At 35.7% G+C, this 27,950-nt stretch overlaps 1 protein-coding gene and 1 pseudogene across 2 annotated transcripts; one reads left to right on the plus strand and one right to left on the minus strand.

The window, feature by feature from the left end:
• Positions 1–628: 628 nt before the first annotated feature.
• Positions 629–27,503, plus strand: ZUP1 (zinc finger containing ubiquitin peptidase 1). 2 transcript variants are annotated; one of them, XM_058566401.1, is made up of 10 exons: positions 629–864; positions 2,171–2,746; positions 10,078–10,188; positions 11,923–12,044; positions 13,855–14,023; positions 18,689–18,877; positions 19,178–19,343; positions 23,020–23,171; positions 24,252–24,472; positions 27,259–27,503. In XM_058566401.1, the coding sequence occupies exons 2-10, from the start codon at positions 2,185–2,187 to the stop codon at positions 27,304–27,306; spliced, it is 1,740 nt and encodes a 579-aa protein (XP_058422384.1). In that variant the 5' UTR covers positions 629–864; positions 2,171–2,184; the 3' UTR covers positions 27,307–27,503. The 2 variants fall into 2 exon arrangements, with proteins under 2 accessions (XP_058422384.1, XP_058422385.1); XM_058566402.1 differs by having other exon boundaries at positions 853–916.
• Positions 8,735–9,464, minus strand: LOC131420428 (eukaryotic peptide chain release factor subunit 1-like; annotated as a pseudogene).
• Positions 27,504–27,950: the final 447 nt, after the last annotated feature.

Genomic DNA, 27,950 nt, shown 5'->3' on the forward strand with positions numbered 1-27,950 from the left:
AAGGTTTGTTCATTAGCACACTCACCTCCTCAGAGAGACTTTTTCTAACTACATTAGTCCTTTCTATAAATAACCAAGCTTTATTTCCTTCATAGCACTTATCATGATCAGTTTATTTACTTGTTTATTTTTTCTCTGCCTCACTAGAATGTGTTTCAAATGGCCTATGTATTTTGATTAGTGCTGCAGCCCCATTTCCAAGCAGAATGCCTTTCTAACAGACACTCATTAAATATTTGTTGAATGAAATAAGGACTGAACAGTAAATATAAGGTACGTGTGATCTTGTGATTCTGAGGCAAGAACCTGGCTTAGTCATCCCCCATCTGCAGAGCATAGTTTGGAGTTTGACACCTAGTAGCATTATAAGCCCTTTAGTGATAATAGAATGGAGTGCTACTTAATCAGGCCCTAGACAACGGATATCGTGGACTCGAATAATGCCCTAGGACCAGCCCTGGGAATTCATTCAGAAAGACCTCAGAGCCTAGTGTGTCTCCTGGTAAATCTGGCGTCGGAACCCTGATGGGAGGATGCAAAAATGACTACGACTCCCAGAATGCACTACAACCCAGACCGGCAAGGAGGGTGCATGCCGGGAGTCCTTCCCTTCTGGGGAAGAGGAAGAACATTTTTAAATGTGAAAGTGGAGGTCGGAGTTTTTGTTTTTTAGTCGCTGGGTCTTTTCCTGGTTAACTGTGTATCTCTGGGTGTAGGGAGGGCCTGCCTCAGTGTTTCAGGCCGGGAAAGGTAATCGACGCCGCGCACGCACTCCTCTGCCGGCGAGCCAGACGGCGGCAGCGGCGGGACCCAGAGAGGAAGCCCAGCGTAGAGCAGTGTGGCCGCCGCCGTATCTCCGGGCCGGTAGGAACGGACAGTCCCAGCCCTCATTCCTCAGGCCCACGGCTTTCCCCCAGTTAGTGTCCGTCCTGGTTTCATGCCCTGGCTCGGGACGTTGGCGCGGAACTTCGGGCAGACTCGGCCTTGGGGCATTCCGGCCCTGTCACCGGCCTCCTTATGTCTCTCACGCACTTTTTCTGATCAAGGTGTTTGGGAGGTCAAGTGTATCCTTCTGTGTCCAGCTTTGTTTTAGCCGCGGGAAAAGAGCAAGCTCTCTGGGTGTGACGTTCTTTCCTCTGGGGGTTTGAGAGAATTTCCTTTTAAACTCAGAGACTATTTTCACTTGTCTGAAGAAAAATGAGAAAATAAGGGCAATGTAGGGAGCTCTTGTAAAGCTAAATTTATTTAAATAGTTCTCTTATTTTTCTTTTCCTGTTTGTTTTTAACTAGTCCTTAGCCAAACGATGGTCTGTAGTAGGAAGTACGAAGATTGTGGCGAGGTTTGCTTTTTAAAGATGATTTCTTAGCAAAATCACCTTTTTGTCGGTAGCCAGTACTTTATTAGTCCATAAAACCCAAAGTGACTGCTGATTTAGTGCCACTCATTTTATAGACCGAACCTCAGGGAGGTGAGGTGTCTTATCCAAAATTCTAAAACCTGAGATTATAACCCAATTCTCTTGTCTCTGGAATCAGTGCTCTTTTCAACTATGCGCACTCTGCTTTTATTCTTTCAGTTGAGAGTACAGCCTCTGGAACCGGAATAGATTAGCAGTTTGGCTAACCGTTTTCTGGCTGTGGTGACATATCTCAACTAGGGCTTTCGCCATACAGATTAATTGTAATGGTACTTAAATGAGTTTGATATCTGTAAAGCTCTTTAACTGGTAACTACTATTAATTATGATGTTTTTATTTAGCCTCCGCATTGTTAACAACTTTAAGGTTTTGTACTTAGATACATCAGTTGATAAGATTTCTTCTCTTTATTTTCTCTTACCTGACTCATCATACCTGGGCAATTTTATAAACGTTATTTTATCTCTACCTTAAACCAGACACACTTTTTGAAATATTTTAAAAATTATTTATTTTGCAGTATTACTGCATTTGTTTTGTTGAAACCGTAAACTTGAAATACAATAGTGAGTAGTTGAGATTTATAAATAAGTTTGTAAATTTGAGGAACAAAAAGTACATTGAAAATTTCTTTATCTAAATAATCCAGTTTTAAATAACAAGCATCATTCTTCTAAATCATTCTACAAAATGCATTTTCTTTTTCTTCAACTCTTACTTTCAAACTTAAAATAATATTGTTTTTTTCTAGCTACCTGATGTACCATGCTTTCTTGTGATATCTGTGGTGAAACAGTAACCTCAGAACCAGACATGAAGGCTCACCTCCTGGTTGTTCACATGGAAAACGAAGTTGTATGTCCATTTTGCAAGTTGTCGGGTGTGAATTATGATGAAATGTGTTTTCATATTGAAACTGCTCATTTTGAAGAAAATGAACTAGAAAGAAACTTTGAGAGGATCAATACAGTGCAGTACGGAACTTCAGATAATAGGGAGGACAACACCCTACAGTGTAGATCGGAAGTTAATTCAAGTATTCATTCAGCTTGTGCATCTAATCATCCGAAAATTTCAACTCAAAGCTTGCCTAAAGATGGTACTTTAAAACATAGCGCTTTTTATTCAGAAGACTTAACTGGATCTAGAAAATTCCTAAAAAGTAAAGAAAAAGAGTGTGACCTATCCAAAATAAAAGGATCAATTTATGAAACAATGTATAGTCCTCCCGAATGTCCATTCTGTGGAAAAATAGAAGATTGTAGTCAAGATATGGAAACTCATGTGAAAACAAAGCATGCCAATCTTTTAGACACTCCATTAGAAGGTAAAGTGTTCATTTTCTATACTAAGTAACAGTAGTCTCAGTTTAATATGTGGAGTCCTGAAAGTTAGTTTGTAAATCAGGTTACTACAAATGTGTTTTTAAATTCACTTTATATCTATAATTTTGTTCATTTGCCATTATTGTAATATAAAAATACAATAATGGAAAAGAATTTTGATGCAGATAATAAATGTTTCAGCTACATTGAGAGTAGTTGTAGAACCTTTCTGAGGAGAAATAGACTCAGAGTCCAGTTTCCAGAGGGCGTTGTTTTATTTACCACCAGCCCAATGGCATCTGGATTGTTTTGGATTTTGATTTTCTGTAACTGAGTTCACACTCTGTGATTTCTGTTGTTTTAAGTTTGTTGAAATTTGTTTTATGGCTTAAGATACGGTATACGGTCTATCTTGGTATATGTTCATGGACACTTGGGGAAAAAAGTGTATTCTGCTGTTCTTAGGTGGAGTGTTCTATATTTCTCAGTTAGATCGTGTTGAGTGTGTTCAGATCTTCTATATCCTTGCTGACTTCCTGTCTAGAAGTTCTACCAGTTTTTGAAAGGAGATTTTTGAAGTCCCCAATTATAGTTGTATATTTGTCTATTTTTCCTTTCAGCTCTATCAAGTTTTGTTTCATGTATTTTTTTTTTTTTTTTTTTTTTTTTTTTTTTTTTGTGAGGAGATCAGCCCTGAGCTAACATCCGCCAATCCTCCTCCTTTTTCCTGAGGAAGACGGCCCTGGGCTAACATCCGTGCCCATCTTCCTCCACTTTATATGGGACGCCTCCACAGCATGGCCCACCAAGCAGTGCGTCGGTGCGCGCCCGGGATCCGAACCAGCGAACCCCGGGCCGCCGCAGCGGAGCGCGCGCACCTAACCGCTTGCGCCACCGGGCCGGCCCCTGTTTCATGTATTTTGAATCTCTGTTGTTGGTGCACACACATTTAGAATCATATGTCTTTCTCTTACTGTTGAGTTTTAAGAGTAATTTGTATATTTTGGATACAAGTCCTTTATCAGATATGTGTTTTGCAAATATTTTCTTCCAGTCTGGGGCTTGTCTTTTCCTTCTCTTAACAGTGTCTTTTGCAGAACAGAAGTTTTTACTTTAATGAACTGCAAGTTGTTTGATTTCTTCTTCCATGGATTGTGCTTTTGGTGTTTTATCTAAAAACTCATTGCCAAATCCAAGGTCACCTTTCCTATGTTATCTTCTAGAAGTTTTGTAGTTTTGAATTTTAAATTTAAGTCTATGATTCATTTGAGTTAATTTTATAAAAGATGTAAGGAGAGTGTCTAGATTCATTTTTTTAAATTAATAAATATTATTTTTTAGAGCAGTTTCAGGTTCACAGCAAAATTGAGCAGAAAGTACAGAGAGTACTTGTGTACCCCCCGTCCCTATATACTCACAGCCTCCTCCACTATTGACATCATTTGTACCAAGTGATGCGTTTGTTACAATCAATGAACCTACATTGACACATCATTATCACCTAAAGTCCATAGTTTACATTAGGGTTCACTCTTGGTGTTGTATATTCTACAGGTTTTGTCAAATGTGTGATGACATATACCCACCGTGGTAGTATCATTCAGAATAGTTTCACTGCCCTAAAAATCCTTTGTGCTCCAGCTGTTCATCCCGTCCTCCCCCCAACCCCTGGCAACCACTGATCTTTTCACTGTCTCCATAGTTTGCCTTTTCCAGAATGTCATATAACTGGAATCATACAGTATATTGCTTTCTCAGATTGATTTCTTTCATGTAGTAATATGCATTTAAGTTTCCTCCATGTCTTTTCATAGCTTTCTAGTTCATTTCTTTTTAGTACTGAATAATATTCCATTGTCTAGGTGTACCACGGTTTGTCCATTCACCTACTTGGTTGCTTCCAAGTTTTGGCAGTTATCAGTAAAACTGCTATAAACATCTGTTTGCAGGTTTTTGTGTGGACAGAAGTTTTCAATTCATTTGAGTAAATACCAAATTCTGTATCATTACTAGATCATATGGTATCAGTGTGTATAGTTTTATAATAAACTGCCAAACTCTTCCAAATTAGCTATCCCATTTTGCATTAACACCAGCAATGAATGAAAGTGCCTGTTGCTCCACATCCTCCCCAGCATTTGGTGGTGTGAGTGTTCCAGTCCAGATTTGACCATTTTAATGTGGGTATAGTGGTATCTCATTTTAATTTGCAATTCTCTAGTAACATATGATGAACATCTTTTAATATGCTTACTTACAATCTGTATATCTTCTTTGGTGAAGTGTCTGTGAAGGTCTTTGGCCCATTTTTTAATCTGGTTTTTGGTTTCCTATTGTTGATTTTTAAGAGTTGTTTTATATTTTGGATAACAGATCTTTATCACGTGTCTTTTGCAAATATTCTCTCCGTTCCTGTGGCTTGTCTTCTCATTCTCTTGACATTGTCTTTTGCAGGGCAGAGGTTTTTTACTTTAATGAAATTCACTTTATCAATTATTTCATACATTGATCATGCCTTTGGTGTTGTATCTTAAAAGTCATCACCATACCCAAGGTCATTTAAATTTTCTCCTATGTTATCTTCTAGGAATTTTATAGATTTGCAATTATCATCTAGATCTATGATCTATTTTCAAGTTACTTTTTGTGAAGGATGTGAGGTCTATTTCTAGATTCATTTTCTTTTCATGTTGATATCCAGATGTTCCAGCACCATTTGTTGAAAAGACTGTCTTTGCTCTATTTTACTGCCTTTGCTTCTTTGTCAAAGATCAGTTCACTATATTTATGTTAGTTTGTTTCTGGGCTCTCTATTCTGTTCCACTGATCTATTTGTCTGTTCTTTTTCCAGTACTACAGTGTCTTGATGCTGTAGGTTTATAGTAAGTTTTGAAGTCAGATAGTGCCAGTCCTCCAACTTTGTTCTTTAATATTGTGTTGGCTGTTCTGGATCTTTTGTTTCTCCATATGAACTTTAGAATCAGTTTGTCGATATCCACAAAATAGCTTGCTGGGATTTTGATTGGGATGGCATTGAATCTACAGATCAAGTTGGGAAGAACTAACATCTTGACAATATTGAATCTTCCTATCATGAACAAGAAATATCTCTCCATTTATTTAGTTGTTCTTTGATTTCCTTCATCAGAATTTTGTATTTTTTTCTCATCATTAAGTATGATGTTAGCTGTAGGTTTTGCAGATATTCTTTATCAAGTTAAGGAAGTGCCCCCCACTTCTAGTTTGCTGAGAGTTTCTATCATGAATAGGTGTTGCGTTTTGTCAGATGTTTTTTCTGCATCCATTGATGTGATCATGTGATTTTTCTTTTTTAGCCTGTTGATGTGATGAATTACATTATTTGATTTTCAAATGTTGGATTAGCCTTGCATACTTGGGATAAATCCCACTTGATCACAGTGTGTAATTCTTTTTATACATTATTGGATTCAATTTGCTGGTGTAATTGGGAATTTTGCATCTCTGTTAATGAGAGAGATTGGTCTGTAGTTTTTTTTTCTTGATTGTCATTGTCTGGTTTTGGTAATAAGGTAATGCTGGCCTCATTTCGTGAGTTAGGAAATCTCGTTGCTTCTGTTTTCTGGAAGAGGTTGTAGGAATTGGTATAACTTCCTCCTTAAGTCTTTGGTAGAATTCATCAGTTAACCCATCTGGGCCAGGTGCCCACGAATGTTATTCATCCAATTTCTTTAATGTATAGGCTTATTCAGATTGTCTGTTTTCTTCTTGTGTGAGTTTTGCCTCATTGTGTCTTTCAAGGAAAGGTAACAGGTGCCACTTGCTCAACACTCTCCTTTCTTAGCGTATCAATTATATTTCTGTGTTTACTTTTGTTAGTGGTTGGCCTAGAGTTTGCAGTATACGTTAAGAACTAATTCAAGTCTCCTTTGGAATAACACTATACTGCTGCATGGGTTCTGCAAATACTTTATTATAACAAAATATTCCTCATTCCTCCCCCTGCTCCTTGTATCACTGCTGTCATTCATTTCACATAAACATAAACATATATATATGCATACATTATTGAATACATTGTGCTATTTTTGTTTTGAATAAACTTATCTATTATGTCAATTAAGAATAAATAAAAGTTTTTATTTTACCTTCACTTATTTCTTCTCTGATGCTCTTCTTTTATGTTTATACATGTTTCTGACTTGTATCATTTTCCTTCTCTCTAAAGAACTTCTTTTAATATTTCTTGCAAGGCAGGTCTACTGGCAACAAATTCCCTCAATTTTCATTTGAGAAATTCTTTATTTCTCCTTTATATTTGAAGGATAATTTTGAAGGTTACAGAATTCTAGGTTTGGTGGGGTATTTTTCCTCTGGACGCTTTAAATATTTCACTCCCCTTTCTCATTGCTTACCTGGTTTCTGAGAAGAAGTCAGATGTAATTCTTTGCTCTTCTATAGGTAAAGTGGTTTTTTTCCTTTGGCTTCTTTCAAGATTTTTTTTTTTGAGGAAGACTGGCTCTGAGCTAACATCCATTGCCAATCCTCCTCTTTTTGCTGAGGAAGATTAACCCTGTGCCCATCTTCCTCCATTTTGCATATGGGATGCTGCCACAGCATGGCTTGATGAGCGGTGTGTCCGTCTGTGCCTGGGATCCAAACCTGCAAACCCCGGGCCGCCAAAGCAGAGCACGCAAACCCAGCCACTACGCCACCGGGCCAGCCCCTCAAGATATTTTTTGTCTTTGATTTTTTTAAGTTTGAATATGCTATTCCTAGGTATAGTTTTTTTGACATTTATCCTGCTTGGGTGTTTTCTGAGCTTCCTAGAGCTGTGATTTGGTGTCTGACGTTAATTTGAGGAAATTCTCAGTCATTATTGCTTCAGATATTACTTCTGTTCCTTTCTTTCTTCTCCTGGTATTCACATTATATGTATATGACACCTTTTGTAGTTCTCCCACAGTTTTTGGATATTTTGTTCTGGGTTTTTTTTTTCGTCTTTTTTCTTTTTACACTTTAGTTTGGGAAGTATCTCTTGTCATATCCTCAAGCTCAGAGATTCTTTTCCTCAGCCATGTCTAACCTGCTAATGAGCACTAACTTCTGTGTTTTTTATCTCTAGTGTTACTATTTTTTTTATAATGTCGCTTCTATTAACTCTTTTTTTTGTGAGGAAGATCAGCCCTGAGCTAACATCCATGCTAATCCTCCTCTTTTTGCTGAGGAAAACCGGCTCTGAGCTAACATCTATTGCCAATCCTCCTCCTTTTCTTTTACCCCCCAAAGTCCCAGTAGATAGTTGTACGTCATAGTTGCACGTCCTTCTAGTTGCTGTTATGTGGGACGCGGCCTCAGCATGGCCGGAGAAGTGGGGCGTCAGCGTGTGCCCGGGATGCAAACCCCGGCCGCCAGTAGCAGAACATGCACACTTAACCGCTAAGCCATGGGGCCGGCCCTCTATTAATTCTTGAAGGTTTATAGCCCTGAAAGTGTTTTTCCTCGTATGTGTGAAAGTTAAAAGAATCATTTTTTTCGTAAAATACAAGAGCAACCAATTTCACCGTCAAGTAAAAGTAAAAACTGGGTTTCTTTTTAAAATTAGTCCAAAGTGGCATTTAGGAACTTTGTAGGCTAATGTGCTGACGCCATGACAAACCAAAGTGTAGAGTTGGGTCTGGTTTTGTTTTGGTTTTCTTTTTTCTTTTTGTCCCCCCAAAGCCCCAGAAGATAGTTGTATGTCATAGCTGCACATCCTTCTAGTTGCTGTATGTGGGACGCGGCCTCAGCGTGGCCGGACAAGCGGTGCGTCGGTGCGCGCCCGGGATCCGAACCCGGGCCACCAGCAGCGGAGCACGCGTACTTAACCGCTGAGCCATGGGGCCGGCCCTGGTTTTCTTTTCAATATCTGATGCTCATGGATTAAATTCTGGAAATAGTACAGTTTTAAGGCAGGGATCTGTTTGGATTCCACCACAAGTATGCTCCTTGGGTTGAATGCTGCAGGGTAATGCACATTTTGAGGGACCCATGTCATCTACCTAGTAGTCATCAAGGTCAAAAAATTTATCATGTCCTCCTTGGTATTCCGTTCCCTGGAAGTCTACTTGGTACTGCACGATACCTCCAACTCCACCAAATCCTTTCTCAGACTGGGATCCTTGTGACTTATCTGTGACAGTTTCCAGTGTAGTTCCAAATTTTTTATAATTGTTAGCAAACCATTTCAGCAGGAGTGTGTTTTTAATCAGCTCAGGTTCCTGTCCTGTCTGTGAAATGAGATTTATCCTTCTCTTTTTCTGCAGTTAGGTAGAGAATTTTCTCCTCTTCTGTGCCTTGGCAATGAAGAACATATCTCATTATATTCAGATTTTCATAAACTATTGGGATCTCTATAGCTCCCATTTCCAAAGCCTTTAGTGTATCTTCAGCTCCAAAACAGTGCTTGTCTGTGTCCTGGCTGATTTTATCAAAGTGTCATTGAATTAATTTCTTCTTTTGAATGAATTTCATCTTGGAGAGGACATCAGTAGGTAACTCAATAGCTTCGTTTCCATTTTCACCACCATAGAATATATCAACTAATTTCAGAACTTTTTATTAAAACCTCCAGTCAAAGGTATCAGATTGACTTAGTTCAGTTTTGAAGTCAGCTGATCCAGCTAAAATGAAACCAGTTATATTCACTTTGTCTGCAGAAATAAACAGCTGCACAGCAGTCTCAGCTACTTTCCAAACAGAGTTATTTCACTTCCAAACCAGGCCTTACATGTATGAATTGCTCAGTGCTTTCACTCCGCACACCGGCTTCCTCTTCTGTGCCCAGTATCACCCAGGTCTTGGGCTTGCAGAGGTGCTGCTGTTTCTGTCCTGAGCAAGCTGCACCTATCTGCCTGCAGTGCCGGTTGATGCATGCAGCTCTTTGATCTCCTGCTCCCAGCTACACAGTATGATCCCAGTTCCCAGCTTTATGCTAGAGGCTTGAATTCTGTATTTAGTTTGGAGGATGCTGAGGATTTAGCCCCTAAAGTCCATATCTAGACTGGCCTCTACTTACCAGTTTGATTTTCCTTCCTACTTTTCTTGTTTTGACTACAGATCTGAATGTTTATTATTAGTGTTGTCAAGACTTTAATGTTGTCAAGACTTTCTTTCACTGTAGTGGTAAGAGAGGTTTGTGTTTATGTTCAGTCTTCCATCTTGACCCTGAAGTAGAAAAATAGATTTAAATCCAACTACAAAGAGCTTTTATTTATTTAATAAGGTTGGTGGGTAGTAGGCCGTCTTTGACTTGGTGTGAAAAATCTAACAGTTTTAAAAATAAAATCAATTGAATTATATCTCTATAATACAGACTGTGATCAACCACTGTATGACTGCCCTATGTGTGGGCTCGTCTGTACACATTACCATATTCTCCAGGAACATGTCAACTTGCATTTGGAAGAAAGTAACTTTGGGCAAGGTATGTTTACATGTTTAAAAATAAGAATTTTATGATTTAATTTCCACTTACTGGGACACATGTCTAATTTTTAGATCAGTGGTATAGAAAAGACAAAGCATATTGGTTAAAAGTAAATATGTCCCTGTAAAGAATTTTAATTTAGCTTCAACTTGTTTTTTAAAAGTTGTTTCACAGAAAAGTTGTAAGGGATGAACTATTGTGACTTACAGCTGAACTAGGGGTGTGCATCCAGGGCTTTGCCCCAGAGCATCATTATTTAGAAGATAGTGAAATGCTGTGCAATTTTAAAAATCTGGTTTATTTATAAGTTGAGGCCCCTCTTTCAGCAGCTAGAAGTAACTGAAGTTAGCATCTGGCCAGCAAAAATTATTGATGAACTAGGAAGCTGCCATATGGCACATATAATTTTTAAAAAGAATGTGAGCTATGTGACTTAAAAGTTTTTCAAGCGCGTTTCCAGCTGCTTGCCCAGCTTCTTTCATTACCACTTACTAGTTTTGTAAGTGACTATATAAGAGTTTTCCTCTGTCCCCTATCTTTTTTAATAGTGGCATTGGTTAAGTAATCATTGTGGTGCCTTAGAAGTGGGAAGATCCTATATGAGTTTCACAATCCGACTGAAACAAAATATAAAGTAGACCCTAAGAGAAACCAGTTGTGTTCTACTGGATTTCAGTTTCTTAGAGTGGTACATAGATCTTTCCTGTTAATGCAAGGGTCTTTAGTGTCCAGTATTAGTATCTTAGTTCCAGTCAATGATCTCTGGACTGCATTACTCGATCACTCAGCCTAGTCCCAAGATGAGAATTCCTGGAGCAAAGATGGAACAGTCCTCTACTCTGGTGGCTCTCTACTAACTACTGTGGAAGAATAACCCTCTGAAGCTGAATGTCTGATAATTCTTACTTTGTTTTTGATAAGCTTTGTGTGGGTACATAAATTATTCTGTAAGCCTATAGTAGGTAATGAGAGAAAGATATGGTCTGAGTAAATCACTGTAGATAGCCTCAGAAGTATGTAAAAAGTCAGTTGTGAATTGCATATCTCCAACAATGGAAGTAGGGACTAAATGGGAAAATGTAACAGAGGCTGAGAGATTTGAAAGGAAAGAAAGAATATTCAAATGCATAATTAAACTATCAAATTGGGAGATCAAGGAGACAAGATACTGGCCAGAAGCCACTGACTAATGGATCAGTGGGACACTGGGTAGAGAGGAAAAAGACCAAGATGTTGCAAAGTTGTAGTATTTGTTTGGGGCCAGACTTTAATTAAGTTATCTAATACCTGTACTTTGCAAACATATAATTTTATGCTCTTTATTATTTCCTTTTTCCTCCTTAGTATTTCTTTTAAAAACCAATCTGCCTTATTTGTGTTAATAAGGAACACCAGTGAAGGATGTTAATTTCTCTAAGTTCTGGTTTCCTCAGTAGATCATAATACCTAACTTCCTAAGGTTGTTATGAGGATCAAATAAGATAATTAATGAAAAGTGCTTGTCACAGCCTAAACTCTCAGTGAATATTAGTGATTTAGATGTAGGTTATACCCTTCCAGAAACAGTTCAAGTTCTGCTAGATTTGTACTCAGTGTTTCCATGACATCATAGTCATGAATAAATGACAAAATAATAGCATTTACTCCATTTAGAAAATATATGTTAACATGTAATAAGTAAGCTTTGATTTTAGTAGTTATTTTATTCTAAAGATTAAAACTATCTAATAGGCATGGATAGAATCCAGTGTTCTAGAGATCTAGAATTGGCTCACCAGCTTCAACAGGAAGAAGACAGAAAGAGGAGATCTGCAGAATCAAGACAAGAAATGGAAGAATTTCAGAAGCTGCAGGTACAAAGATTAATAACAATTATAATATTTTGGTTTAGTAGAGTTCTTATTTTTCATTCATGTTGTCAAGACTTCAGCCTATTATTTTTATCCTTGTTATTATACAAAATATTTTTTAACATATATATTTTATAGGTCATAACAGCCACCATTTATAAGTACTCATTCTGGTAATGTACTGGGGTAAGCACTTCATATATAGTATCTCAAAATATTCACAACTCCATGAAAAAGTTATTTTAGACTTTTATTTTTTTAAAGGTAAGAAACAGAGACAAAGAGTGCTTAAGTAACTTAACTGGCTCAAGATCAGGCAGTTTTATATGGTAAAGCCTGGATTCAAACCTCTGTTAAGTTGATGGGGCAAATTAGGAAACCAAGACTCAGAATTTAAGTATATAGATACTGAAAAGAGAAACAGAATTAATGTCTCCTGTCTGAGTCTTAAATTCTTTTAATGATTGCAATTCAGGCATTTAGAAAGAACCATTTTTAATGAAAAATGCTTTTTGATGATATTTGAGATGTCATTTATGTTAGGTGAGTGGTGGTATCTGTTGAACTAAATTGGCGGTATCTATTATATTTTTAATGCATTTATATTTTTAATAGATTTTTCTACATTTTTCAGTCCTAATTTGCTGTGGACTATGATGTCATCTGTGCAAGTAATGCTCATAGAGTATTTAAATGTTCTTTTTCCATGTATTAATGGGATAATGTGTGAATAAAAAGGGTTTATATGGCTTAGCGGTTAAGTGTGCACGCTCCACTACTGGCGGCCCGGGTTCGGATCCTGGGCGCGCAACAACGCACCGCTTCTCCGGCCATGCTGAGGCCGCGTCCCACATACAGCAACTAGAAGGATGTGCAACTATGACATACAACTATCTACTGGAACTTTGGGGGGAAAGAAAAAAAGGAGGGGAGGCTTGGCAATAGATGTTAGCTCAGAGCCAGTCTTCCTCAGCAAAAAGAGGAGGATTAGCACGGATGTTAGCTCGGGGCTGATCTTCCTCACAAAAAAAAAAAAAGGCTTATAATTGAATAGGATTGAAAGTGTTCAGTTAAACAGGTTTGTATACTTTAGGACTTCTCAAGCCTTTAATATACTAATGTGTATTGTACATGTCATAATTTTCCGAGACTTATTTGACCTCTGATTTTCTTTTCTCAGACCGCTCACATGTGGCTGTGTGTGAGAATATCTAATTCTCACATTGGAATATCTAATTTTGGCTATTTTTGCAAAATATTTTCCCACCAGGATTCAGAGGAGAAAAGAAAGTTGGCTTTTCTTAAATCTTTTTTGCCTTATGTAATTTTGAACATTATTAGTACAAAAAGTTCTCAGTATTTAAGGGCAGTTTGTTCTGTAACTTTGGAAGTTAGTTGTTTAGATCTCAGAAACTTTTTCCATAGAGGCTGTTTTATACATATTTTTTGAGATTCTGTGTCCAGTGTGCAAAAACATAGTTCATTTGCTATGTAGAATGATTGCCTGAATGAATTACAGGTTAAGTAGGCCTTTATAGGCTACTGACAAGTTTTCTGGAAAAAATCGCTTTCCCTAGGACGAGGAAGCAAGTCTCTTGCCACAGTGGTGGTTTATAGAGAAAGACTGTTAATAACTCAGAGATTTTTTTTGCGTGTGATTTATTTTTCTTAAAAATCTTTAAGTTGACTTGTATAAAAGTCTATAAATCGGAATGTTTCAAAATACATTTCCAAATAAATAAAATTGTGGTAAGTTTCCATCATTGAGGTAAAGGGACATGAAAACTAAGTCATTTGTTTTTATGTTCAATAGAGACAATATGGTTTAGATAATTCTGGAGGATACAAACAACAGCAACTACGAAATATGGAGATAGAAGTAAATAGGGGAAGAATGCATCCATCTGAATTTCATAGAAGGAAAGCTGATATGATGGAATCACTAGCTATTGGTATTGATGATGGAAAAACAAAAACTTCTGGTGAGTACGTCAAAATCACGGTTTTAATGTTCCATATGTCACTGAAGTCATAATCAGAATTATTTGAATTTTGCTTAATTTTCATAATCCACAGTTTATATAGTTTTAGGTGAGGCTGTGTGTTCAAATAATTTTTAAAAATGTGTTGTTTTGAAAGTTCTACATCTCTATTTTTACAGTAAATAATTCACTTAAAAATAATTCACTTTTATATTGTGTTAATTTACTTGACATTTGAAAACGAACCTTTCAGAAAACTTTTTGTTGAGGGCTTACTGTGTCCTAAACCAATGCTGTAAAATAGAAATATAAGTGAGCCACATATATAGTTTTAAATTTCCAATAGTTACATTAGGAAAAATAAAAGGGACCAGGTGAAATTACTTTTAATATTTTAAACCCAGTGTGTCCATAATATTACTATTTCAACATATAATCAATAGTAAAACTATTAATGAGATATTTTGCAGTCTTTGTACATTGTTCAAAATCCAATGTGTATTTTATACTTTACAGAACATCTCAGTTGGACAACCCACATTTCAAGTGCTTAATAGCCACTTGTAGATAGTGGCTACCATATTGTTCAGTACAGTTTTAGACACTAAGACCTTTATATATATTATATTATTTAATTCTCAAAACAAACATTCTGTTGTGTACTGTTACATTTTTCTGAATAAGGTAATTGTGACATAGAGAGATTAAATTACTTTCCCAAAGTAAGGTTACATACCTAGTTATTGGCCCAGCTAGTACTCACAGTCAGATCTGCCTTGCTCCAAAGAATGCCTTTTTTCCTGATGTTTTTAATTTCTTTTTTTAAATATATCTCTTAGTGTAGTAAAAAAAACATTATATGGGAACAGCTTTGTTCCCACCACCCAGCTTTTTTGAATCTTAATGTTTTAAAGCTGTAAAACCTTTCATACGTATTGTAAACCACTTGTATACTCCTCTTTGATTCTATTTCTTTCCCTCCACAAAGGGAACCATTATCCTGAATTTGGTATTTATCGGTCTTGTATATGTTTTAACTTTTGCCATAAATAATATATAATATTCTATGTGTTTAAACTACATATAAATTGGTATACAATGTCTGTGCTCTAATTTGATTTGCTCACATATGTTGATTCTTACAGCTGTAGTTCATTCATGTTGATTGCTGTATAGTATTTCCTTGTATGAATTATGCACAACTTATTTATCTGTTTTCATGTTTACAGACATTTAAGTTGTTTCCAGTTTTTTACTCTCACAACTTATGAACAGGTCTCCTTCAAGAGTTTCTCTAGCATCCAGAACTGGAAATACTAGGTTAAACGGCACGTGCCTCTTTCACTTTGTTAAGGGTATTGTGGAATTGTTTTCCAAAATGGTCATAATGTACATTTGTATCACTATATTCTCACTAACACTTTGGTGACACTTTAATTTTTGCAATTTAATACGGCATGAGATGATATATATCTTAGTGTACATTTCCCTGACTACTCCTGAGTTAGTTTCTTGGAACCTATTCCCTTTCTTCATTCTCTATTGGGTGGTTTGTCTTTTTCTTATTGATTTGTGGGAGTCCATTAAGTATTCAGGAAACTAATTCTTTGTTGATTATTTGAGATGCAAATTTCTTCTTCAAGTCTATGATTTGCCTTTAAATTTTGTATATGGTGTCGTTAATTAGAGTTTTAAATTGGAATATAATCACATTTCTCAATCTTTCCCTTTATTTGTACCCTATCTTGTTTAAGAAACTCCCCCATCTTTGAGATAGTAAACATATTCCTTTATATTTTCTTTAAATATTTGTACTTTGCTTTTCATATTTTGACTTTTAATCCACTTGGAATATATTTGTGCACATGTGTGTGTGAGACAGGGAGGGAGAGAAAGAGAAAGAAGGTATGGATCTAATTTTTTCCCCTTATTTATAACCATACTTCTTGTTAAGCTTTTATTGCTTATTTATCTCAGTACCATTTGTGCTTTTCTCACTTATAGTGTATGTTATATATTTTTATATATCCATGAGTCTGTTTCTGAAGGCTGCTTTATAATTCTTCAGTGGTCTCCACGTAAAAAGGTTTCTGTGTGGGGGCCAGCCCAGTGGTGTAGTGGTTAAATTCATGTGCTCCGCTTTGGTGGCCCAGGGGTCACGGGCTTTGGATCCTAGACGCAGACCTATACAGTGCTCGTTAAGCCATGCCGTGGAGGCATCCTGCATGCAAAATAGAGGAGGATTGGCACAGATGTTAGCTCAGGGCCAATCTTCCTCACCAAAAAAAAAAAAAAAAAAGTTTTCTGTGTGGGGTAGGATATCCCAGAAGATGTGTAATATTAATTCATTAAGGTATACAGGAAGAAAATACTAGAAATAGAATTTTTAATTTATGTCATCCTGTAATTTCTATTCGTGCGTATATTTTAGAGTTACTATAGAATACAGTAGTGTATATAGAATTTAAAATAAATATATCTGCAAAAGATTAAAGGACACTACCCTATAGTATACTATGTCTTTTTTATAAGCTACCTTGAAATTTAGAAGTGATTGATTTAGTGGCACAGATTTTTATTTTTTGTTAATTATGCAACTGTTAATCAAAGCAGCGGTCTCTTGTTATAATTTTTGTGTGTGTGTGTGTGAAGAAGATCAGCACTGAGCTAAGATCCATGCCAATCCTCCTCTTTTTTTGCTGAGAAAGACTGGCCCTGGACTAACATCTGTGCCCATCTTCCTCCACTTTATATGGGATGCTGCCACAGCATGGCCTGACAAGCAGTGCATCGGTGCACACCTGGGATCCGAACCCAGGCTGCCAGCAGTGGAGCGCTCTCACTTAACCACTACACCACAGGGCCAGCCCCTCTTGTTATAATTTTAACAATGAAATATAATTTAACAAAAGATAGATTTATCTTGTAAAATATCTAAAGAGATTTAGATCTAAGGAATAAAAAGCTTTGTTATCAATAAGATATTGTATACCAATTATACCTCAATTAAGAAAAAAACCATAAACTTTATTATGAGGAAATTTTTCCTTAAAGCAGTTATATGATGTGGTTGTTAGGACAACATTACCTAGACAGTGCCGCACCCTCATGTTAGTAGTAAGTATGCCGAAGTATACTAGAGTATACAATACTTTCTTTTCTTTTTTCTTGGAGGTTTCCCCCCTCATTCTTAAAGGTCTCTCTCAAATCTCAATTTCTTCATTGAAGTCTGTGATATCTTCTCTGAATTCCTGTAGTACCCATTCCGTGCTACCACATTTAGTACTCAATTGTATGGTGTTTTAATTGTCCTTTTTTTTGATAGTGAGTCTTATCTTTCTAAGTTCCTTGGAAATGGTTATAAAGATCTATATTTCTTTCTTTCATGGTGATAGGCACAGCTACAACTCTTGGTTCATTTAATTATTTTGGTTTATTGACTCTATCTTCTTAAAGACAAAAACCCATTTTCCTATAGTATACCCTTCATTCAAGGGAGAAGCATTTAGTGATTGTCTTTTTGGTGCCACATGCTGTATGAGAAAGTATGGGCTATCCAAATAAGACATCCCTGCCAATAAGCTTTCACAGAGTCCGTAGAGTAAATAAAGTATACACAAATAACTGTATTATTCCACCGTGAGAGAATATGGCTAGTACCTAGGGGGCACAACACGTAAATATAGTGAGTGTTCAGAGAAAGAGGACCTTTTTTTTTGGGGTTTTGGAATCAAGAGAAAGGTCTATGAAGACAGTAGCTTTTGATCCTTGGAGTATCTGTAGGATGTTGAAACATAAGGAGAGTATACTAGAAGGAGGAAAGGGACAGAGTCAGATGTACCCTGTCCTAACACCTTGTTTATCCATTTTATGGCACTTATTATAGTCTAGGTCCCTGAGATTTCAAGGAGTATTGTCATATTCATCTTTTGTATCCTTAGTGTTAGCATAGTGCTAGGCATATTAAAAAAGTGCTTGCTGTGGGCTACATATACCCTGGATTAAACCTATTCCATAGGTAATAGGAAGCTATTGAGGTTTTTTAATTGGGAGCGGATTAGGACTGAGCTTCAGAGACAGTGATGTCCGGCAGTATGTATAATAAAATGTAGAGACAAGAGGAGCTTTCATTCAACAGTGTACTTTTATGTGCTGGGCCCTGCAGATGCAGAGATGAAAGATGCAAACAATTTCCATTCAGTGTAATAAGTAATATGCTAGTGTTAGGAAACCTGCATAATAGTAACAAGAGGCCGTGAACTAAGGTTATATCAGTAAAAAGATGAAGATGAGGGCCGGCCCCGTGGCTTAGCGGTTAAGTGCGCGCGCTCTGCTGCTCGCGGCCCGGGTTCAGATCCCGGGCGCGCACCGACGCACCGCTTCTCCGGCCATGCTGAGGCTGCATCCCACATGCAGCAAGTAGAAGGATGTGCAGCTATGACATACAACTATCTACTGGGGCTTTGGGGAAAAAAAAATGAGGAGGATTGGCAATATATGTTAGTTCAGAGCTGGTCTTCCTCAGCACAAACAAGGAGAATTAGCATGGATGTTAGCTCAGGGCTGATCTTCCTCACAAAAAAAAAAAAAAGAAAGAAATACATGAAATAGCCATAGAAAGATGATAACTAATCCTAAATCTTCTAAATCTCTTTTCTGCTTTAGGAATTATTGAAGCACTTTGTAGGTATTATCAGAATGCTGCCACAGATGTGAGGCGTGTGTGGCTTTCTGCAGTGGTGGATCACTTTCATTCATCTTTTGGTGACAAAGGTTGGGGTTGTGGTTACAGAAATTTCCAAATGCTACTTTCATCATTATTACAAAATGATGCTTATGATGATTGCTTGAAAGGTATGTATTCAGAAATATAATACTCTGAACTTATCATCTGATAAAGTGCATATGATATGGAATGCATTAATATATGGTAGGCACAATTAATAGCTTTAATGAAGAAGTAGTTTAGGGGATATTTACATTAAAAACCTGAATTCCGGTTGGAGGAAGAGAAAAGGATACAATAGAAGATGTGAGGAATAACTGTCTTAAAAACTGTGTTGTAGGTTCCTCTAGAGTATATGGTGTACTGCTAAATGATGTTATTTAGTATTTTAGTAACTGTCATGTAATATATTTGCTGTATAATTTTAGGTATGTCAGTTCCTTGCATTCCAAAAATTCAGTCTATGATTGAAGATGCATGGAAGGAAGGTTTTGATCCTCAGGGTGCCTCTCAACTTAATAACAGGTTACAGGGAACAAAGGCCTGGATTGGAGCATGTGAAGTGTATACACTTCTGACCTCCCTAAGGGTAAAGTATGTACCTAAAAACCCAAGTTCATGTTATTGTCAGATCTGGGAGATTTTTTTGTTGTTGTTGGTTTTGTTTTTGTTTTTGTCAAAGAGACAGTTAAAAAGTAAAATTTAAGTAGCACTGAGAGGATTATAATGAAAACCAGCAATTCATTCCCTATCTTATGCCCCTCTCTGTTTTCAAGTCTTGTTTCTCGGAGGCAGCTGATACTTCTGTTGCTTTTAAATAATATGCTTTCATGGCTTTTTCTTCTTGGTTTATCAGTTTTAGACATTGTCTATTGCATTCCCCTTGTATCTCCCACCTGTTTACCCTCAATCCTTCTAATAGGGTTAAATCTCAGTTTTTATTAAGTTAAAGTCAGAGTTTACATCATGACTGCGTAAGTATTATTCATTGCTGATTTTATTTCCTCTCCTGAAAAGCTTTTTAAAATTTTCCTCGAGTTAAGAATTACCTTTCCGTTTCCCTTTTACTATTTGACTGCTTCGTGGTCTCACATTTTTTTCAGACACTCCGCTTTTGTCACGTATCTGAGGTACTCCTTATTCCTAAACACCTCCTTCTTGAAGCCATCTGCCCTTTTTGCTCCAGTCTGGATTATTTGCCTTGTAGATCTTCTCCACAGCTATAATCATGTAGCGTTTCTTCACTGCTTTCTTGAATTGGAGCCTGGATTTTTCCTGGATTCCATGTTTTTCTCTTTTTTAGATTACTCTATTTTGCTTGAAAACTTCTTTCATTAGCTTCCTAAGAAAGAGTGCCTAGTCCTTATTACTTAAATGATAGTTTGGGTGGCTATATTATTCTAAATTCAAATTGTTTCAGATCAAATTAAGTTTTTACTCTGTTGACTTGTAGCAGTTAGTATTACTATTGAGAAGGTAAGATGCCATCTGATTTTCATTCCTTTGCATATAACTTGTTTATTTTCTCTGGAAGTTTTCTGTACCTTTTCTTAGCCCTGATATTATGAGATTTCACCATGGGATGTTGGGCTTTGATTCACTGCGTTTGACATTTGTTTTTCCTTTTGAATATGAAGTTGTGAGTTGTCAGATCTCAGTATATTAGTTAAGAGCTTGGACTTTGGAGTCAGATTACCTGCAATTGATTCTAGCTTTTGTACCAGCTCTATAACTTAACTTGTCTGTACTATAGTTCCACCATTGATGAAAGAACATGTAGATAGTAACTGCTTCATAGAGTTGTAGTGATAATTAAAGGAGATAATAAAGTGCTTAGAACTGTGACTGGCATGTAATAAGAGCCCAGAGGTAAACTGTTGTTGTTTGATAAATATGACCCCTCCCATTTTCATTTTTTTCTTTCTGGAACTCCTATTAGTTGGCCATTGAACTTCTTTGACTTTATAAGTTTATTGGTCCTGTCTCATTTTTTATGTTTGCTTTTTGTTTGACTATCTAGATTTACTCAACTTTATCTCCCAGCTATTCAATCGACATTTTTATTTTAGCAATAATGTTTTTAATTTTAAGGGGTAATTTCATAGCATTGTAGTCTTTCATGGTTGCAAAATTTTTTTCCACCATTTTGTTTCTTTCTATTCCTTGCATTTTTCTGTTTCCTCTATGTTAATTTGTTTTCATGTCTATTTATTTTAGTCTTTTCCATTTTGAATGCTTTCTTCTAAATTCTTTAAATCTTTAGTTGTCTATTCGTAAAGTGAGGAATGAGCTGCCAAAAAGCTGATTGGCGGTGCTGTAGGATTGTATAGAGCTTGCAGATTAGCAGACTTCATTTAAGAGGCTTAGGTGGAAGCTTGCTGTTTGGCTGGAGAACTCTCAGATATCATTATAGAGACATCTTTTCTCAGAGGCTATTCAAAGGAGTTCTCCACTCCTGCCTACAGCTCCTGCATTAGTGGAGGGGGCATTGAGGAGTGATTTGCCTTCTTTTATGCAAACTTTCAATTAATCTCATATTTTTAGCTCCACTACTCCTCCTCTCAATACATGGTGCTTCTAAGATTTCAACCTCTCTGGGGTTGCAAGACAATTGTTTCTATTTCTTTGCATTCACTTTTACGTTTCCTCTCTTACTTTCCATTTTTCAAAAATATGTGGCAGTTTCTTGCCTGTCCTCATTCCCTTGTCCTTGGGTATTTAAATCCTTTTCTCCTTCAGTATTTTACATCTTTCTACCATGTTAACTGATTAGATTCAGAGGTAAAAATATTTCTTAAATTTTAAATCGAAAAACTGAGGTGTATATAATAAATTTCTTGATTATTTAAATTGAAAGGACTATTTTAATACCCCCTAAATTTATTTTTTCTCTTTTTATTTTTTCCATCTGTTCACACCTTCAGATTATGTATACTATTGCATGTTCTGAGCTTTTAAATAATTTTTTTTTTTTTTTTTGTGAGGAGGACCAGCGCTGAGCCAATCCTCCTCTTTTTTGCTCAGGAAGACTGGCCCTGGGCTAACATCTGTGCCCATCTTCCTCTGCTTTATATGGGACGCCGCCATAGCACGGCTTAACAAGCTGTGTGTCGGAGCACGCCCGGGATCCTAACTGGCAAACCCCGGGTCGCCACAGTGGAGCGTGCACACTTAACCGCTTGCGCCACCAGGCCGGCCCCTAAATAATTTTTAATTAAGGAAAATTTTCATCTAAAATACCTGATATATCCAGCTTTTTTCTTGGTAGCTGAAATTTAGTCTTTTATAAAGCCCCTTTATTACTGTACCCTGAATTTGTGTACTAGTTATTTAAATGTCTTCCTTTTGTTCTCTATGAATTATGCTCTGTAGGGTACTATTCAGATTCTAAATCTAAACATGCTGTCAACTGCTAACCCAAAAGCACTGTTCCTGCTTTTTAACAGTTTATCCAGAAGTTCATTTCAACACTTAAAACTCATTAATAATCAGTTGAAACTTATCAACATTAAACTTGCTGAGGCTAAAGATAGCAACCTTTACAATTTGGGTGTATTTGGAGATTTTATTGCCAAGAGAGACAAGGACAGGATATCTGTGCTATGTTTTAAAGTGAAAATAAAGCTTTTAATTGCTTTTGCTTATGCCTGACTTTTTAAAAATAGTTGTTGAGAAGTGTAGAGAGTGCTTCTGGTTAGAAGAATTTTGTTTGTTCAAGGTTGACTTCCTCTTAAGGAAAGAATACCACCGTGGTCTGGTGCCAAATAGGAGATAGATATATGTATAGATAGAGGTACATACAAGTTTTTCTATGATCTTTACAGGTATTCTTTACTTGTCTATTATTGGAATTTGAGAGAGCTGACAGGAAAAACATGCAGGATATTTTTGATAGACTGGAATGGCTATTGAGGAATTAAAATTAGAAGTTGGCTTCTAATTGGTCATCAAGTTTAGAATAAACCTTAGAATAAAAGCTGTGACTCAGTTTATATGTAGATGACTTAAAAATCAAGTATGGTCCTCATTTACTGTTCATGGAGATTTTGTATATCAGAAAATGTAACTTTTAGATCAGTCATCAACCATATTATGAAGTTATTTAATAGTTTTCCATATAAATAGTAAAATTTTTGTTTTCTTTTTTCTTAGGAAAATAATGATGAGGTAAAATTACTTCTAAACTTAGAATTTTTTGTTTGATAACTTGATTGATGACACTATTTTTAAAAATATTCTCTAAATAATCCATTTTGTCAATTTTTTATAGGTGCCATATTGTTGATTTTCACAAGGCAACTGGTCCTTTGGGTACACACCCTCGCTTATTTGAATGGATATTGAACTATTATTCTTCAGAGAGGGAAGGGAGTCCAAAAGTAGTGTGTACATCTAAGCCTCCTATCTATCTTCAGCATCAAGGTTAGTATAACTGATAGATAATAAGTGTAACTTATGAGACAGCTAATTGGCTTTAGCTGTAGGACAGGTTAAGATTCTGATAATGAGGAGGAGGGGAGTATTGTGACATTAGTCTCTCCGATTTCCAGAGCTATGTTGTCATTCTAGTACATTCTTGGGTCATGAAGGATGATATCCCTGGCATCTTCAGGGCCACCTGGTTCACTCTTCCTTTATTGTTCATCCCTTACTATTTTCAGGTCTTTACCCATATATCACTTCAATGCGGCCTTCCCTGACCACTTTATTTAAAGTTTCATCTCATTATCCCACACCTCCACAACTGGCATTTTCTGTTCCTCTTCCCTGCTTGATTTTTCCATATCTAACATAATGTATACTTCACTTACTTACCTTGGTTATAGAGTATTTCTTCAGATTAGAATACAAGCTCCATGAAGGCAGGAATGTTTGTTTCTTTTGCTTCTGTATCACTAACTACCTATAATAGTGCCTGGGCATGTGGATGTGTGATAAATTTTGTTGAATGGCTGATTTGGATTGACAGGAATCAGAGCAAGTAAATGTTAGGAATTTCATTGCTTAGGAATGTAAGCTGTAAAGGTTAAGCCCTCTTCTTCGAAATTCTAGTATATATAAATTTAATTTTGTTTACCTTTTGAGACCATAAGAGTTTTTGTTCTATAGTAGGTAAATTTCAAATCCTGTCATTTCAGATAATTTGTATAAGAAGGATCAAGGGATTAGGAAAGAAAAACTAAAATATATGGCACAGTAGAAGTAAGATTTTTTGTAATGAAGACTTTAGAAAACTAAAATTGAATAAAATAAAACTGAAGATTAGGAAGTAGAACTAAACTCTTGTGTCTTAGGAGTGAGAGAGCTCAGACACCTACATATCAGAGGGACTGACTCTATTAGTATTCTAAACACACGTGCGCATATACTATATACAGAGAGAGAGAATATATTGTGTATATGTGTGTATATATATATATTAACTTACATCTGTGTATATATCTATAGGTAGATATATATGACACACACATATATATAGCTGTTATTTTATTTTTTTGATAGGTCATAGTCGAACAGTTGTTGGAATTGAAGAGAAAAAAAACCGAACATTATGTTTACTAATATTTGATCCTGGATGTCCTTCTCGAGAAATGCAGAAACTATTAAAGCAAGACATGGAGGCTAGCAGTCTCAAGCAACTTCGGAAATTTGTGGGAAATTTAAAACATAAGCAATACCAGATAGTGGCAGTAGAGGGTGTTCTTTCTTCAGAGGAGAAAGTTGTAAGTTTCTAAATATTTATCCTGTGAAGCTTGAACAGATTGAACCTCAGAGTTTAAAATTTTTAGTTAATATTAAGGTTGTCGCTTTGTATCTCCTAACACCTCATTCTTTATCACTAAGTAGGCAAAGATACTTTGTTTTTAATGTCATTTAATTTCTGAAATGGACATCTTTCAATTTCAAATGGTACCTAATGACTTGCAAGTACTTTATTCAGACCTTCATAAAAATATTTAATTTTATAATATAATTTAATTTTTAATGTCAGGTGAGTGATGAAAAATGGCAACATATAAGGTAAGAAAATCTAACTTAATCCAAGGAAACCCAATTCATATTGGTCTTGTAATTATTGTTTACTAAATATAATTCTTGTGATTCCTGAAGCTCTATGTTAATGTACTTGGGCTTATTGGATAAATACAGTTCTAGAATTTAACTTCAGTACAATTGCCTCTTTATCCCTTGCACTTAAGTGATGAGTGGTACATTATAAAAAAGTTTCTAGGAATTGAAAACCCTCCACTTGGTATAAACTGAAGCTTTGTGGTGGCATATCAAGTCTAGAAAATACACAGTTCCCAGAATCTTAAAGAAAAAAAAAAATGTGTCTATTAGAGTACTTCACATTGATTTGTTTCCCTCTAAAGAGAGAAGAGACAGAAGACTAGAGAGGAACATTTGTGAAGAATAACAGGATCATGGGGGAAAGGACTAAAATTGTTTGAAATGAGAGGTAGAGCTAGAGTAATCTTTTCAGCCTCACAACTTGAGGTATAAAGGCAAAGATTATTTACAAGATTGTTCAGTTTATTAGGATATATTTAAAGGTTTCTTTGCAATGACTTAAATACCAAAATTAGATTCATTTTTTCATCCTATCGTTAATTTAACTGGCTAAAGTTAGAGGTTAATTTTAATTATTATAAAATACCAAGATGCTTGTTTACCAATATACAGATAACTTTTCAGAGCACAATTGGGGTTAAATATTTTCATGGAGTCTAGCTGAACATTTTAGTTAGCTGTGCTCTTTCTGGTTTTGGAAACTGAGACCTTGGTGGTGTTAGAATACTAAAAATGTGCATTTGCTACTGTTCTGTTTTTTCTTGAGTCATGGAGAGTAGCTATGTCTTTAACCATAAGAATCAGAACTTGGCTGACAATGTATAATACTGAATACATTGGATAAAGAAGGAATAATAATAATAAATATGATTATAATTGTAATATTAATAAAAGTAACACTTGTATAATGCTTACTTTATGCTAGGTGCTATCCTAAGCACTTTACATATGTTAACTAATTTAATCTACACAACTGCCCTGTAAGGTAGGCCCTGTTATTCCCATTTTACAGATGAGGATACCTAGGCTCAGAGAAGTTGTATTCTTAAAGTCACACAGCTACTAAGTAACAGAGTCAGGTTTCTGAATCAGGCAATTTACTTCCAGAGCCCTGCCCTGCATTGCTTCTTTTGTGAGGATACCAAGTCTCATAGTTTCATGTTTGCTAAGCTTTTGTGTGAACAATATCACATCTATTGTTGAAAATATAGGATATTATATTTTGAAAAATGAAAAAAAATTAATCTTACCAATTCAACAGAACATTGTTTTTGCATATTGCTTTAAAGCCTTTGTTTTGCTTTTTCTTTTTTACTGTCTGTGTGTTATAGTTATTCTGTCCTTTTTAATAGTGCTTTATACATTGTAGGAATTCAGCAAATATTGTTGTGCTGATTGACCTGCATATCATCAGATAGAAATCTGAAGTTTTAAACAAGGGCAAAATAATGTTTCTACTTTTATTTCATGTGTATTTATTTGTATAGCTCATACTTAAAATGTCTTTTTCTTTCTAAGTGATAACTACAGCTTTAATTGTAGGAACTTCAGAACACATTTGGTATTTTAAAGTATCCCGAAATACAGATATTTATAACTGCATTTTACACTTTGTTCTTCATATTTGAACTTAATTATTTTAATAATCATGCAGCTGTTACTCAAGGAGAACAATCAGTTTTCAAAAAAAATTTTTTTATCCTGGCACTGTCTTATCATCACTGTAAGACATTTCTGCCATAAATATATTTTGAGTATCTGCTAATTCCAAACTCTGTTCTAGATACTGGAACACTTGTTTAGGTGAAAGGATTTATTTTACAAAATACCTCCTAATGAAATTCAGTTAAATAGCCCTGTTCCTCGATTCTTTTTACATTTGGTATGTGGTAGTTAAATTACATCACTGCATTCTTTGTTTTTCATTGTGTAATCCTTGTACTCTTAACGCTGTTTTAACTGAGCTTGGTATAATATGCCTTGATTTGTAACTCAAGTTGTGAAAATAGCACAAACATTTAAAAGTTTTTTAAAGTGACATTTTTAAGGACATAATGAAGGAGATAATTTTCCTAAAGGTTCTCTGCTCATAGCCCTATCTCTGTCTTTCCTTCCCTCTGTTTTTACGTGTCTGTCTCTGACTTTGAGCCAGCGTTTTTACTTTTGACTCATTATTTCATAAAAAAGTGACATTTTCTTTTTACTTCTTTGTGTTTTGTCTTTATTTGGAATTTTCTCTATTTTTTTTATGACTTGGCTTTAAAAGTGTTTATTCCTAATTTCCTAAATTAGAAGTTGTACTTTTCCTTAAGGAATTTTCATTATCTTGAAAAAATTTCCAGATTTTAGTTTTTAATATTAGAATGATAATTAATACTTATTCTAATTAATTGACTTCTTGCTTACAATTAACAGTTTTTTTAAATTCCTTTTCAAGGCCAGGAGACAAGCTTCTCAACTCTTTACAGCCGAGAAGATTCCTTGAAGAATTAAGCATTTCAGTGATTGTGGAATTTTACTTTGTATTTCAAATTCAGATGTTAAACTCCTTAATACAATTATGAACTTGTAAATTCTCTAAAATTCTCTAAATACTCTTGTAATTGAATTTCTAAAATGTCTAAATTATGCCTTTAGCACTCCATTGTTCAGTAATAATTTCAATAAAATATTTTCTTTACATTGTGGGTTTTCTATTTCTTTTCTTATCCATGTTTCAGAAACTGGTTTTGTATTGTCATATGTCATATGTAATATTTATTGGGTCCTTACTTGTGTTAGATAGTCTTACTGTTTTCCATATATTAGTTTAATCTTCAAAATAGTTCTGTGAGATAAGTACTAAATTAGCCCTGTGAGGAAGTTGAAGCTCTGTGAGATTAGTAATTTGCCCAAGAAAATGATCATAGCCAGGATATGAACCCAGGCTGTCTCACTTCCAAGCTCTTACTGTTATAGTATTCTGCTTTCTTCTGTTGTAAAACATATACAATAATATTTCCTCTTCATCACTTAGAAATAACCATAATATTTAACAGGCATAGCTCTAAAAAGAGGGATTTGCTTTTGTTAAATATTTACACTCTTACCTATGCAACTGTGATTTGGAATCTTGTGTTTAGTGTGTCC

The sequence above is a fragment of the Diceros bicornis genome, chromosome 23 (assembly GCF_020826845.1).
Source record: "Diceros bicornis minor isolate mBicDic1 chromosome 23, mDicBic1.mat.cur, whole genome shotgun sequence".
Classification (NCBI taxonomy): Eukaryota; Metazoa; Chordata; class Mammalia; order Perissodactyla; family Rhinocerotidae; genus Diceros; species Diceros bicornis.

Bases quoted from the DNA above. Each gene is read 5' to 3' on its own strand.
- ZUP1 (XM_058566401.1), top strand. From the start codon at position 2,185: ATGCTTTCTTGTGATATCTGTGGTGAAACAGTAACCTCAGAACCAGAC. The intron at 10,189-11,922 runs GTATGTTTACAT...ACTATCTAATAG, and splicing joins AGAAAGTAACTTTGGGCAAG to GCATGGATAGAATCCAGTGT. The intron at 24,473-27,258 runs GTAAGTTTCTAA...TTCCTTTTCAAG, and splicing joins TTTCTTCAGAGGAGAAAGTT to GCCAGGAGACAAGCTTCTCA.